We start from the raw sequence: 14808 nt of genomic DNA on the forward strand, positions 1-14808 counted from the left end.
TACACCTTCAAAGCCTCAGTTCTTATCTAGACATCTTCCCTCACTTGGAGCTGAGATCTAGGTGCAGCATGGAAGATGTACAAGGAGGAGTACTTTGGTGTGTCCGCAGTGCCCCCAGATTCTTTTGTGCTTTGAGGCATTTGGTCAGTATCAGGGCCTCCCAGTAGCTGGTCAATGGTAGCTCAGCCTAGCTAGTCAGCCCCTCTGTAGGCCTCTCTTTGTAAGCCAGGCACATAGGAGGATATTATTAATCAAACAGTCCTATGGGCCTTATAGCCCGAAGTACTTCCTCTGGTTGGCTTAATTTTCCTCAGTGTCTCTCATCTCTGGATTCTATTTTAGCACTTTTCCTGAATGACAATCTGTCCACCTGTGCTTAATATTACAGAGACCCCCAAGCTGTGAGTGGCTCCCATGGGATGAAAGCAGAGTGGAGTAGATACTTATATTCTTTTGCTGGAATACATGTGATTGTTCATCCCATGTCTTCCAGTATCACAAACATATTCCTTGTCACTTTCTATGCTGAATCTAATCTATACACCTGCTGGGGTATCCCTTACAGGTAAAAAGAAAGAGCACTTAAGTAATGTTTCTAGATACTGTGGATCTTAGGACTGAAGGCAAGTCTGTACCCTATTCTGCTACAAGCAAGAGAGCCAACGGCATTAGGAAGAAGCCAGACATTTGCAATATATTGTCCTGTCTATAGCTGTAGAGATACACAAGAAAGAAATGCCAAGGCATTTAGATCTGTTCTGAGAGCCCAAGTTTTGTAAATTCCCCCAGTTAATCTAATGGGCAGCCACAGCTGAGCATCACTGTTCCAGCCACACAGAAGTAGAAAATGGAGAGAGGAAAGTACCTTGTTGGCTTCAGAGGCCTTCTAACAGAGAGAAAAGAGGACATTCTTGGGGATAAAAGCCACAGAGAGGGCCTGTCCTCACCTGGTAATGCATCAGTGTGTTCAGCCGCTTCCAGTCACCCTCTATCTTGGTAGTAATGTCTTCATCCTGCAACACCACTCTGGCAATCCGGCCTTGTCGCCACTCTGGGTAGAAAGGATGGTATGGGCAGTAGTAAGAAAGGCAGGGGCAGTCAGGGTAATCCTGTCTGTGTGTCCTCTAGATATCTAGTAACCTTGTCCCCATTGGCTGCTGTCAGTGGTAGAGCTTTGAGACATCCAAAAGGGGGGGCAGGGCAAGGCTAATATGTAAGAGACTCACATCTGAGTGGACAAAGCCTAGGAGAAGAGTACTTCCCTTGGCCTTCATCTATAGGACCTAGTCATGCTCCAGTGGAGACTATGTACAAGGCAGAACTTCATACCCCTTTCCCCTAGCCATCTCAGTCTGATAGCTCTCTGGGAAGCCATGTTCCTCTCTTGCCCTCCTATTCCAATAACAGGCTTCCTACCCAGGTCCATGTCCACAGCCCTTGGCCGCTGGGAATAGGGAACGTTCTTATACACTGCATCGAGGATCTTCTCCTTGACTTGAGTGATGGTGTCACAGTTTAGAACTTTCACTGGGATTTCTGGGCTGTTCTCATTGTCAGGGTTGACGCAGTTCAGGATCTGCAAGTAGGGGGTCAAGGGTGAGCTGGACATACTTGGGAAGAGTGTGGGGAAGAAGCCGAGGTCTCAGAATCCAAGGTTGCTCTCCTTCTGAGAAGAATAAGACTCTCTGTCCTGAGATGTGGTTCCTCCTCTTCTTACTGCCATCTACTGTGAGAGCTGAAGCCAAGATGTTAATCTTTTCTCAAGAAAGAAGGAATCTACTTCCTAAACTGGTTGGGGGAAGATAATCTTCGTGTGAGGCACTTGAGAGTGTTCAGGATAGATCCATGGGCATCAAGGCCTGGCCTCACATGTCCTCAAAGCTTTTACACTAGAGACTAGCACATTTGCTTTCTTTCCTTGCTGATTGTGTAGTCCCTAATGGTGAGTGAACTTTTTCTCCCTTAATATCATCTAGGGTAAACTGAGGCACATGCAGCTATTTTGGCTCACCAGTTAAGATGAGGGAAAGGCCTGTCTTGCTATTCAAATAGTTGGTATGCCCTTTGGATTGCCCCAGATTGGTCTCTAAGCCTCTTCTTGGTAGATGGTCTCATGGGCTAGAAGGTAGAGTAGGGACAGTCACAGGTGGTACCAGGGCTGGAGCCTGGCTTTTGGCTTTCTCACCAGGGTCTTGTACTCGATCTGCTGCCGGATGAGTTTGTCCTCACTCAGGGAGTAGCGGGCCTCACCAGTGATAGCATCAATGGGTCCTTTCTCCATCTGCTGCTTGATTGCACAGTACAGCATGAAGAGAGGTTCCCCGGCACACTCCTGTAGGCATATCAGGGTAGAGAGTTTAGACCCTGCCTGAACCTTCCTGACTGCCTCTGTAGTCAGGGGAGAGAATCCCAGGCCTGTTTTGCTTAAAAGCAGCCACACCAAGGAATCCCTGTTTTCCATGCTTTTTCCAAGGCCAGGTGTGTGGCTGACTTTGGCTCTGCTCACCTCCTCCCTCTTACCTTCAGGAACTTGTGTAGAAGGAAAGCAAACCAGTTGGTCAGCATCTTCTCAGCCACAGACTCAGTCCTGGAGAAGGCAGAGGGGTGGGGGAATGCTCATTACACAGGGGTCTGGCAGTAATCTAGGCTTGTTCTGTGTGTAAGAGGGCATAGGGCTAAGACTGGACCCTGGCAACCCAACCAAACTCCAGCAATAATTGGAAGTGGGACTAGCCAGGAGTGAACTCTTTCCCATACTTAATGGGAATTTGCCTGTGGGTGGGGGTCATTTCCCAGGATTCAATTTTCTGAGACTCTACAATGTCAGGACATTTCATCCTTGTGGCTCTGTGGTACCACAAACTGTGTTGGTGACACCTGATGTGGGTTGGAAAGGTTTATTCCACAGGCTGTAAGGACTAGTTCCCTACTCCCTCTGGTTTCACAGTGATGAAGAGAGTCTGTTCCACTGTGGTCTCTGTATATTCAACTACTCTGGGTACATGTCTGGTACCTGCCTCTCCAAATATTCACAGGTTGCCACACTGTTCAAAACAAGACTATATTATTTACTGGCTGTATAACCTTGGGCAAATCATTTGGCTTCTCTGGGTTCATTTACCCCACCATTACATGTACACAGTCATAATATTCACACTTTCAATTGTTAGCCTTGAATGGGTTAATATATTTAAAATGCAAATGATAACATCTGGCTTCATAGTAAAACACTGTGTAAATATGAATGATTAGTACTGTGGTTCCTGTGCTCTCTAGGCCTGCAGGTAGAGAGCAAGGCTTAAGAGTTTAGCCAACAGGGAGATCTGTTTCTATAAGCACCACCTCCTTCCCCTCCCCCATCCCAGGCTGCAGGCCTGGGACCTTGGGAAGAAACAAAGCAAAGCACTGTGATGGGGATGCCAAGGGGTATTTTAAATCCCCACACTCAGTGCAAATTATACCCTCTGGCTGAAGTAAACCCCAGGCATTTGCTAGGACTGCTTAGCAATCAGGGCTGGTAGAGAGTGACAATGGCATGAGAAATTGCAGCTTTCTCTCTGGGTCCTCCCAGCACTCTCTCCCAGCATTGTGTTTGAGATTAGCTCTAATTTAAATACAACAGGTCTTAATGAAAGTTTCCAATGCTCAGACTGGCAGGATGGGGGCTCAGTGCTTATAAAACAAAGCCACCACATGTGAGACCTGAAAACCCAAGACCTATGAGCAAAGGTACAGGAAAAAAAAAAAAAAGCCTGAGTGTGGGTGACAGATGCAACCCCTGCTGCCCAGAGCCCCCCTAGATCTGTGCTTGGCTCCCTATGACCTCAACTGAGGGTGGGTGCAGGAGACAGAGGGTCTCTAAATCTGTGCCCTGCTAGAAAAGTGGCAACTGAGGTAGTTGGTGTATGCTAGCAATTCCAAGCCTGGAATCTGGGACCCAAATTTGCACCTAATCTCTAGCCTACCATGTCTATCAGATCTAAGTATGATGATGGGTAATGGTTTGCCTGTGCTGTCCAATATGGTGGCCACCAAATACAGGGTGTCTGGACAATGGGAATGTGACCAGTGAGATGGAGAAATTGAAGCATACATTTCATTTTTGTTAATAGTGGCTACCATGCTGGGGCACACAACTCTAGAAGCAGAGGGAGGGACATAGACTAAGAGACAACTATTACGCTTATCTTGTTTATGAGGAAATCAAACCACAAAAAGGCAGCTTCCCTGGTGGGAGGTCACAGAGACAAGTGAGAGGAGGACGAGGGTTCATGTTGAGTCCCAGACAGGGCTATGCACTTGGGTTGGAAGCCACCTGATTTCCCAGGACCAGTAGAAGATCACATTCCATACTGCGCTGACATGAGGGCACAAGCAGTCCTGCATGAAAGCCATTTCTGGGGATGAGGATATCCAGGACTTATCTGACAAGACATCCTGTCTATAGCTGCCTTTCCCCTGCTTTGGGTCAGACCTGCGGAGAAGAAGTTTGGGGTGGTTCTTGTTCTCCAGGTTCTTGTCAATGAGATCAGACAGTAGCTGCTTGAGGACATCTGTGGCATACTCCAGGCGGCCCTGAAGGCCGGTCATGATGAGAGAAGCCACATTGCCACGATCCCGCATGGAGAAGCTGCGCTGCAGTTCCAGTGTGCGGATGAACGTCAGCAGGAACACCTTGTTGTTGATAAGCTGGGCGAAGAGTTTCAGAGCTTTCTCCACGTGCTGCTGTCCATTTCCCTGTACCTGGGGTATGCAGGGTGACCTTCAGGGGACAGATTCTGGATGTCCACCAGGCCCTTAAGACTTGGTGGTGATGATGCCTGCTTATAGACCCTCTTCATGAGAGCTGCAGTCATTTTATCCCCCAACTCTGACTTCTCCTGCTTATTTATTTCACATCTATTTCCTCTGCCTTGACTCATTCTCCGAGTAATAAACCAACAAAATGTACAAATAAGCTCAGAATCATTTTTAGAGCCTTCTTAAATCCATGCTAGAATTAGGCAAAATTTTAATGGATTCAGCCATTAATCAGAAAATGGCAAACAATGAGACCTTTTCTGGTTATCCTACTGCTGTGATAGTGTTAAAACTACTGGCCCTTTCCCCTCAAAAAACCTACTCTCGCCCCTTGGATTTCCTGTGAACCCCTTGCCTGCATTATAAGAAGACAGGCAGTACCTCCAGCTCCCGCAGAACAGGGTGGTCCTCGATGCCTGGGAACAGAACTCGCATGGCATAGGTGCGATAGTCCAGGTAAGGGATTCCTGATCGGTCCAGGTCACTGGTTAACTCATTGATGTCTGTCTGAAGCTCCGCAAAAGCTGTGAGAGTGAGTGAAGATGGAAGCTCAGAAGGTGCTCAGGCCAGGGGAGAGGGCAGAGGAAAAGCCTTGTCTGCAGGAGGAGGGAAGCTAGGCACAGAGGCAGCAGGTTAGAGGGCTGTGAGAAGAAAAGGGTTCTAGGCTGATGCTGTAGGTTACTTCCTATAGTATTTTAAGGCTCTCCCAAAGACACAGTCCCCAACTGGGGGTTGGGGAGGTGCAGTAAAAGTTTGAAGAGGTGGAACCTGGGGAAGATCTCAGGGGTTGGGGGTGTGCTTTAAGGGGATCATGGGACTCTGGATCTCCATCTTTACTTGGCTATGTACTTTAACCACTATGCAGCCTCAGCATAGGCCTACTAGCAACAGAACTGACTAATCGTACACAGAAAATTTCCAAGCTGAGACAAAATAACTGTTAAAAAATTGTGTGTGTGTGTGTGTGTGTGTGTGTGTGTGTGTGTGTGTGTGTGTGTGTGTGCGCGCGCGCGCAGGTGAACAGATATGTGACATCTTCAGAGACACTGTCCACTTCCTTTGAGACAGGGTTTCATTAGCTGGAGACCCTCCCGTTTCTGCTTTCTGAGCTGGAATTATAAGCACACACCACATGCCTGCCATATTTTTATGTGGGCTACAGGAATCATTATCAGGTCTTCATGCATGTGACTGAGCTGTCTCCCAGCCTGCCTCTTTTCTTTTTACTAAGTGATTACCTCCTAGGATTTGTGATAGCACATGGAATCTGGGTTAGGGTTAGGGTTAGGGTCTTCTATGCTTATCTGTAATTTTTTTTTTTACTTCTACCTTTGTAGAGGTGGCTAAAATATAGAGAAGAGAACATCATGATTTAGGCCCTTTGTAGGTGTCAGAGGCAAGAGGAGAACTGCTGGAGTTCAGCAAAGGTCAGAATAAGCAAACTGATCCTTTTCCCCTGGCAAGAAGATGACTGAGAAGTAAAAACCCTGAAGAGCCTTGGCTATCAAATGCTCATCCCACAGTCCAGGCAGTGAAGGGCTCCCAAGTGTCTCCCTGGCTTCCCAGGTTGGGCAATTCCTCTCCCCAGGCCTATATCCCACATGCCCCGCCCCCATGCACCTGTGGCCATGCCCAAACAAACATGGTCAGTGCCCCAGGTACCTAGTAAGATCTCTCCCTAACAGGAAGGTTCTGAGCCAACTCTTCCAGTACAATTTTTCCCCATTGTCCAACAGTTGCTTGCTAGTGAAAAGCCACATGCAGCAAAAGAAAAAAAAAATGTTTTGATTCCTAATTGAGATGTTTACCCAGACAGCCTGCCAGGTCCTCAGCCCGAAAGAATGCCAGGTATACTTGTCACTCTGTGGATGTGTCTGCGTGGGAGATGAGAGAAAACACAATCTCCACTCCTACACATATTCATACCCAAGGCTGCCAGCAAGCATGGCCTTTGGAACATTTAGTCTACAATAGTGATAGAAAACAAATCCTTGGAGATGATGGGCCAGGACAGAGGTGGGGCTCTCCTACTTTCCCTGCTGTGGCTTCCATATAGTGTAAAGGTATCTCTGTGAATATTAGCAAAGGGATAGACACTGGCAAATAAAGAATCTGGTCTGAGACAGTAAGGCCTGGCAAACTCGACTGTGATGGCACAGTAGTCCTGAGGGGGTGGGGCAGGTTGAATTGGGGTAGAGTGGGGACAGTGAATGATGTCAATGGACCCGTTTCCTCACTCGTGAGTCTCCCCCTAGGTCTGCTCTAACCCTGGGGACAGGGGAAGCTCCTGGGAAAGAATAGAATATAAAGGCTTGTGGGGAAAGGATCGGAATAAAGTCAGGAGGGTATTGAGATTAGTGAAAAAGGAAGTGAGGATATACTTGTACTCACCTTCCTTGCACTCCAGTGCTACCCTGGACTCCAGGTTGTCCATCTGCATTTGGAGCCGCTTGAGTGTGAGGTCATTTTCCCTAGACTTTCGTTTATAAGCGATGAGGACAATGATGACGATGATAAGGAGGAGGCTTCCACCAGCTGCAATGCTGATGATGGCTGGCAGGGTCAGCAAGCTGTCGGAGATGACACTCACCGAGCCAGGTGAGAACACCATCCCGCCCACGTGAACCTGTGCATTGTACATACAGACACATATACAGTGCACACAGGTGTAAAGCCCCAGCATGCTGTCATTATTCTACAGTATTACAGTGTGAAGAATGACAGGATAGACTCTAACATTACAGTTCATATTTGGATACTACACAGTTTCTACCTTGGCATCTGTCTTGCTATTTATGTGTTCCCAACTGCTATCTTTTTTGGTGTAGGACATGGAGATGAGGAAATATGGAGGTCATGAGTCAGGTAATGAGATGAAATGGAATCTTTCATCATGTTTGTATGTTAAGGCTGAGCAGAGGAAGGAGACAGAAGATGGTTCACTTACCATGACCTTGTGTTGTCCGGTGAGGTTGGGAGGTTCACAGAGTAGCTGTGTCTCAGATACTGTGACTGCACAAGGCGTCTCTCCAATCATTACTGTGTAGTTGAGTTTGGCCCCTCCAGAGGCAGGAGGGCAGAGATTTTTGCCCTGTAGAGAACAGGTGTCTTAATGAGAAGAATTGGCATAGGCAAGCAGAAATTAATTGCCTACTTAAAGAGATATAAAGGAGACAGGGTGGGGCAGCAAAGCAAAAACCAATAAATGCCTCCATGCTAGGTTTTTAAAGGATACTTCAACCAGCCACAGATTAGAGGAGACCAAACAAACAAACAAAAACAACAACAACAAAAAAGCAAAGAAAAGTGAAAAATGCAGTGGGGGATGTTTGGGGAAGGAGGAAAGGAAGAGGAGAAACAAAACTGGACAAATAAAGATGGAAGGAGGTCACATGGGATTTAAGGGTGGGGTGCAACAAAACTGGATGCTACCACCTGGAGATTTGGCCTCCTAAATCGGGAAGGGCCTACAGCACTCTCTCCCTACTATCCAGGCCCCTCCTCTCCATTGGTGTTCTTACCTTCAGGATGATGGGTGAGCCTGGCTTCTGATCCAAGATCCCAGTGGGGCTGAGCAGTTCAAAAGTTGGGTTGGGGTAGTAGATGAACTTGGTGTCATTATAGATGAGTAGGGACTGGACATTGTTAAAGAGAAATCCAAACTCATCTGGCCGTTCCACCGTGTCCAGGCCTGGACGGTAGTCACTGGTCAGAGAAGGTGCCAGACAGGTGAGGGTGGTTGTGTTTACCACTGTACACACCTAGGAGGCAGAAAGCATCATTCTGAGCACCAGGTGGGTGAAGGTGGGTCTCTCATCTCCTCTTACCCTCTGTTTGCTCGACTTCCTTCACTAGATGTGAGTCCTTCCAGACCAATGTGGTGAGGATGCCTTTAACCCCACTCATTTATTCATTAACACTGCGGTGAGCACCTGTTTTCTGGCAGACACTGGGCTGAGAGTCTGGTGCACAGAATGAAGTAGTCTCGAGGGACAGCTCTGGATTAATTAAACAAGCATTATAAGCTAGTCCACAGAGAGCCTGAAGCAGCATAGGGCACAATACTGTGAAATGCATGAATGGGAAGGACCAGATGTTCTGGAAAGTCTGTGAGTTTGCATGGCCTGAAGCAGCATTCATGAAGGATTTCCCTCAGTAGTAGTGAATGCTTTCATTTGAAGAATGGGAGGCTTACCTCAGCCAGAAAGGGGCAGTGCAGGAACAGTTTCAGGAAGAGAGGATAGCAATGAAAAGATCTGGGGTTGAGGATGTAAGAATGTTTGAAGGAAAGGACAGTTGCAGTGAGAGAGTCTGTGTGTGGTGGGGGTGGGGTGGAGTGTAGTATGTGGTGTGGAGCAGGAAGTGGTAAGATGAGCCTTTTGCATCTTGCATAGTGTTCGGCTAATGTTTCAGGACAAAGTGATAAGTAAACAGGATCCTTAGTCTTTTCTTTCTTTTCTCTAGCCATGTACTCCTCCCTCTATGCTGGGGTAGAACTTAGAAGTAGCACTGAGTTCATGTGATCCCTTGTCTCTTGATAGACGTCTTTGGTCTGCTATTCAATTCTATTGCCCTGACTGCTGCCTAGTATAGTCAGTTATTCTCTCCTGCAATGGTTGTTTCTGAGGCTAAGACAGCAGCCAACCGAAGAAGCTACTAACAGACCCATGGAAGAAGCTTAGGAAAAAAAAAAGCAGATTCCATCTTGTCCTCCAACTTTTACAACTTTTACTCTGTACCACAGTTATCTCAGTTTCACTGTGGGAGCTGGGCTGTCATAGGAACAGCCTAGGACACCTTCAAAAACTCTAGTAATCCTGCCTAGCAGGTCGTGTGTGTTTGTGTGTGTGTGTGTGTGTGTGTGTGTGTGTGTGTGTGTGTGTGTGTGTGTGTGTGTGTGTGTGTGTGTGTGTGGTCAGCATATACACACTCAGGCTTTATGGCCAGAAACAGGTCCCTGAGTGAAACATTTGACAGTAGCATAGAAAAGAGCTGATATGTAGAAGTGATGCCAGAAGTTCAAGTCTGAACCTTAACCCTCCCTCAAACAGTTTCCCGGGGGCCCTTCTGGGGTGGTAGGGATCAGTTTCCATTCGTGTCCTTTTCATTGTACATTTCAGCAGCCCCTTTCCAACTTAATGTCTGTGTCGTGGTGCAGCTGGGGATATTGAGGCACAGGAAAAGCAACAGGTGCTGTTAAATGAGTACAGCTGAGTTAGAGTCGAATTCCTAGTTCTGCAGAGAAGACTCTCAGCTCAATGTGATTCTCCACTACTGTAGTATCTTCCTCCTTATCCCAGTTTCTCTAGATACCAATGAGGCTCCAATGTGAATAAGAAAACCAGTTCTAAACAAGAGGTCTCTGTGCGTTGCCTGCCCTTCTGCATCACACTCTGTTTGTCAAAATCCCTATGCATTTTGAGATTTTGTGTCAGCCTTCCTCACTGTCTACTGGGAGCTTGGAACACAAGGAAAAGGATAACCCTAGGTTGGGTGAGGTTAAGCTGGGGAACAAATGGACCAAATAGGCTAAGTATTTCCTTTCCCTATGCTGTAAAAAGAGGTATAGTGCAGCACTGTGAGGCTGTGTTCTAGGGACACTACCTTCCCCCATGCCTTCAATCCAGGCCTACTGGCCTGTATACCTCCAGGCAGGTCACCATATGGGCCTGGGGCCCCACAACTCTCAGAGGGTGGAACTATATTTTAGTTCCTGGAAATACTGTAGTCATGATATGTAGCAATGGTGGCAGTGAGGGGCTAGTCCTTAAGATACAGATGAATCCAAAGGGAGGGGACGAGGGACCTCACCTGGTCTGTGGCTTTTGCAACATATCAGGCAAAAAGGGAGCTCTTGCCCTATGTTTTCTCTTTGAGAATAAAAGCTGTGGCTTTTGGGAGTCCCTTGTCCTTCTCACACCAACATCAGTCACTAAATCCTCTCTATACTGTATTTACATCTCATCTTACATATATTTGTGCATTGTCATATTGATCCTGCTAGCTGGAGAGAGACTCCTCCCTAACTTGGCCTATTCCTTGGGACAGCAAGAGCCTTGCTACCAGCCTGCATTCCTTTCATGGAGAAACCAATGACAGAGCTAGCCCTAGCCCAAACCTCCTCATGCCATACTACCCACAAGCCCAAACACCCCAAGGGATTTCTGTACCAAGCAGCCAGAAACAGCCCTGTAGGGGAAGCTGTAGCCACGCCTACTTAGGGGCTGGCTACAGGTGTGCCTGACCACACTTGCGAGGGTGTGGTCAGGGTGACATAAACCGTAGACTTGAAGGGGACTGCGTCTTTCTCTCGCTTTCACTTTGGTACTTGCTGGACAGACTGCTGCCACACCGGCTGGCTAGGTTGCTCTGTAAGTAAGGCTTTTCCCTATTAAACACCCTTATATTTCTGCCTGACTCTGTATTGGTAATTTCCCACTATACAGCCCCTCATGCCTCAGCAGAAACTGACACACACAAATCAATCCTCTGGCCCTGTGGAGCCAGCTTTTTCTTCTACCTCTGTCTGAAGGAGCCAGTTTTCACAGGTTTCTGCCTTGTCATGGAGCTCCCATTTCTGAAGAATTGATTTGTGAGTTGTACTATGGTTGGTCATGTTGGAATGATAGTAACATCTGCATTTTAAAACCTGTATTTAATTTTTTTGAGAAGAGATGATTTATTTACCCAGGGTGTAAGTTCAAGGCTCCCTTTCCTAGCACCCCAGGCCCCAGAAACTTGACAGAACAGCAGTGACTGGGAGCCCAGAGAAGGCTTAGCTGTCAGTAGGTAGGCAGGGTCCACGTTCTTCCCATGATCCAAATGCTATACTTGGATGTAAGGAGCATGTGTTTACCTGGTCAAAAGTGCTGTACTTCTCCAGTATGATGGGAAGCCATGTCCATGAACATCTCACATGGTCAAGTTATGAAAAGTCTGGGTAACTGAAATCTAGCATGAACCTGTCTGAAATCTCCTTGTGACTGGGGGCAAGCTATCTACCCATATGGCCTTAGTCTTTCTAGTGTGCAAGGAGGGTGTGGGGCCTGATGATCTTCAAGACACTTCTTGGTCAAGTCTAGCATTGTGTTTTTTGTTTTTTTTTTGTCACCTCTGTTTTCCCAGGAAGATTGAGCAGGCTAGACATGTGTCAGGGATAAGAGGAGAGACATCATTTTATATTTTGCATGTCTATCTCAGCTTCACCAGTATCCCAAAGGTCACAGAGTAATGGTAGTAATTCACAGTAATAATAATGGTCATCACAGCATCTTTCTGTACTATAATTATGGATACAATGACACTCAGAAAAGACTGGCTGAAAAGAGTAAGACTGTGCTGCAGGAACAGACTGAAAACTTTTCAATAACTTATCAGACATTCTTCTCTCATCAGAACAAGAGAACATTTAAAAAAATCTATAGCTAAAAAGAATGTTATGGTGAAGCTATGCAGAGGAGTGAAGAAGCTGTGATCAGCTTGTCAGCAGGTCAGAATTCTCTGCAGTAGCTGACATTAAGTACAAACATTACGCCCATGGCTTGGCTGGTCTGAAACTGCAAAGCAAGCCAGTCAGCTATTCACCTGAGAGGAGCAAGGATCTCAGAAGTTAAAGGACTTGATCAGAGCCATATAGCTCATAAACAGCAGAGTCTTGCTTCCAACACAGAAATTCCTAATTCGTTCTATCTCCTACACTGTTTTTCCTTTAGCCCTTAAGTGAACATTTTTACCAAATCGAGCATTACCCTTTTGTGTTCTATCAAACTCGGCAGCCAGCACTTTTAGACCCTTGCTATATCATCTTCAGAAATTATACTGCTATCCCGTTAGTTTCCAGGAGGCTCAGTTGTTTGGAACCATGACAACAGAGGCAGGTCTTCAGTCAAATTCCTTGGCTAGTGATCAGGTATCCATATGCCTTATTCCTAGCTCCTGTCCTTGTAAGATGTGGCCAGGAACCATGGTTACTGAGGCCAAGGAAGGGAAGACCAAAGGTTACTCACATTGACAGATTCTTTGCCATTAAACTTGACTCGAATCCTTGGCTCCTGAATGACATCCAAGTTGAAGCCTGTGATAGTTAAAGGTGTGTGGCCACTGGGAACAAGCAGAAGTTAGATTAGGTAAAACCCCTTAAATTTGGTACAGTGACCTTCAACCATTGGGACACCCAATATGAGCTACCCTTGGGCTGTAGAGTTTTTGCAACCTCATCTCCCTCTCGGTGAATCCTGTTAATCTCTCTTCCTTCCAGATATACTCCACTAACCTCACTGTCTTCCAGATGATGTGGCCTGTCAACTTTATATCCCTATATCCCTTCAGGTGTACTTCACCAATCTTACTCACCTAGTAATGCTCCATTCTGGCTCAATGCGTTGAACCCGAGGGTCATCTATGTACTCAAACTGCAGACTGCTATCTATTCGGGCTCTGTCGACACTCACAGAGACAGGTACTGGTCCCAGTCCATTGGATGATGGGGGTGAAACACAGACGATCTCATTCATTGACCTCCTGATGAAGAAACAGAAAAGGTTCAAGACAAAAGAGATGGGCATGAACTATCTTGAAAGGCATGTTCCTTATCCCATGTGTGGTTCACGACACATTCTGCTGTTTTCTTATTTTCTATGCTACAGAAATACCCTTCACCAGTGTCTAACAGCACATTTTTTTTTTTTTTTTTTACCTTAGCTGGATTAGGAAGGGAGCACAAGATACTTAAAGAACATGGGCAGGGACAAAGGTCTACAGGATTTTGGAGAACTCCCTTTTCTGGATTTTTCTAGAATCTGACTCTAGTCAGATTGTCAATACATATTCACATAATGCCTGCCCTCTGTTGGGATAAACACATAGGGCTTGCTCTTGGAGAGTTTGCAGTGAAAAACTCTCAGGTAGGCGACACTGGGCAAACTGGGACCTCACCCATGGGTTACTTCATAATTCTCCTGGAGTCTGCATCCTCAGGACTCAAGGGTATGGCTGACAATATTAGATTTGCTTGTTTAATGCTCAGGAGTTCATCCTGAAGACAAATTTGTGCTTAACTTGCTAAGACCACGTGACCTCCATGAGTCTCAAGTCCCTACAGTAAAACTCAGCTGGGAAGCTACAGGGATCTTTTCTCATCTGTTCTGATAGCTCTTCCCTCCAATTCCCTTTAGATGTCACCAACTCATCTGATCTCAGGGACATAAACTGGTAAGTGGCATACATGTCTAACAATGGCTGGTATGTTTGAGCCAAGGAAAGGGCTAATAACCAAGGAGGTAATGGGCATGCCAAGGCAACAACAACACATTGTTCTTCAAGTTTACCTTACCCATAGAACTCGCAGGTCTGATTGCCCAGGTACACTGCCACACTGCTCCCAGAACCAAGGTAATGGCCTGTGATGGTCACCATGGTACCTCCTGACTCTGGTCCCCGGATGGGGCTGAGTGACAGTACAGAAGGGTTCTTTGAGAAGAAAAAGAGAAACATTCATAGCTTAGGTCCACAGTGAGACTAAACAGTAAGAGGGCTAATCACGCTGGGAGCTAAGGTACTTTTCCTGCCCTTTGTAGTTCCAAATATCACTGCTTTGTCTGGAGGGTCTGTCCAGGGAAGGTGAAGGGCTACCATACATTGGGATTAATTAACTCCCTGGGGAGTCTTGTACTCATAACCCTGAAAGGGAAGCTGACATGACACTGACTAATCTATCAATTAGTTTGAAAATTGAAAACAATTTGAAAATGCTACGCAATATAGAGCCTGTCCTGATTTTTTTGGCACAAAATCAATAAGGCTGAGTAAACGTTCTTGCTTAAGTTGGGCAGCTGTAGACTGTAGCCTCTGTGAATGGTCCATATATATGTCCTCTTGTCCTGCCCTAAGCACTGAGGACTCCTGGTGCTATCAGTAAATGTTAAACACAGCCATTCTGACCCTTACTGGTGGATGCGAATATCACCTGCCAGCACACTCACTAAATTGTACATTAAACTAAGGCTTAAA

General features: G+C 46.4%; 1 protein-coding gene across 3 annotated transcripts in view; it reads right to left on the bottom strand.

Moving 5' to 3' along the window:
- Positions 1–14808, bottom strand: part of Plxna2 (plexin A2) — a 196642-nt gene that overhangs the window by 9607 nt on the left and 172227 nt on the right. For 2 of the 3 annotated variants that reach the window (XM_027416566.2, XM_027416565.2), the window contains exons 15-26: positions 14132–14268; positions 13153–13320; positions 12807–12900; positions 8322–8561; positions 7748–7891; positions 7192–7426; positions 5182–5324; positions 4475–4743; positions 2521–2587; positions 2186–2332; positions 1417–1576; positions 948–1051 (exon numbers count right to left, since the gene is read on the bottom strand). In XM_027416566.2, the coding sequence (XP_027272367.1) occupies positions 948–1051; positions 1417–1576; positions 2186–2332; positions 2521–2587; positions 4475–4743; positions 5182–5324; positions 7192–7426; positions 7748–7891; positions 8322–8561; positions 12807–12900; positions 13153–13320; positions 14132–14268 (1908 nt within the window). Of the gene's footprint in view, positions 1–947; positions 1052–1416; positions 1577–2185; positions 2333–2520; positions 2588–4227; positions 4381–4474; positions 4744–5181; positions 5325–7191; positions 7427–7747; positions 7892–8321; positions 8562–12806; positions 12901–13152; positions 13321–14131; positions 14269–14808 lie in introns of those variants that run through there. The other variant, XM_027416567.2, reaches the window with a different exon arrangement.

Source organism: Cricetulus griseus, chromosome 5, assembly GCF_003668045.3.
Source record: "Cricetulus griseus strain 17A/GY chromosome 5, alternate assembly CriGri-PICRH-1.0, whole genome shotgun sequence".
NCBI lineage: Eukaryota > Metazoa > Chordata > Mammalia > Rodentia > Cricetidae > Cricetulus > Cricetulus griseus.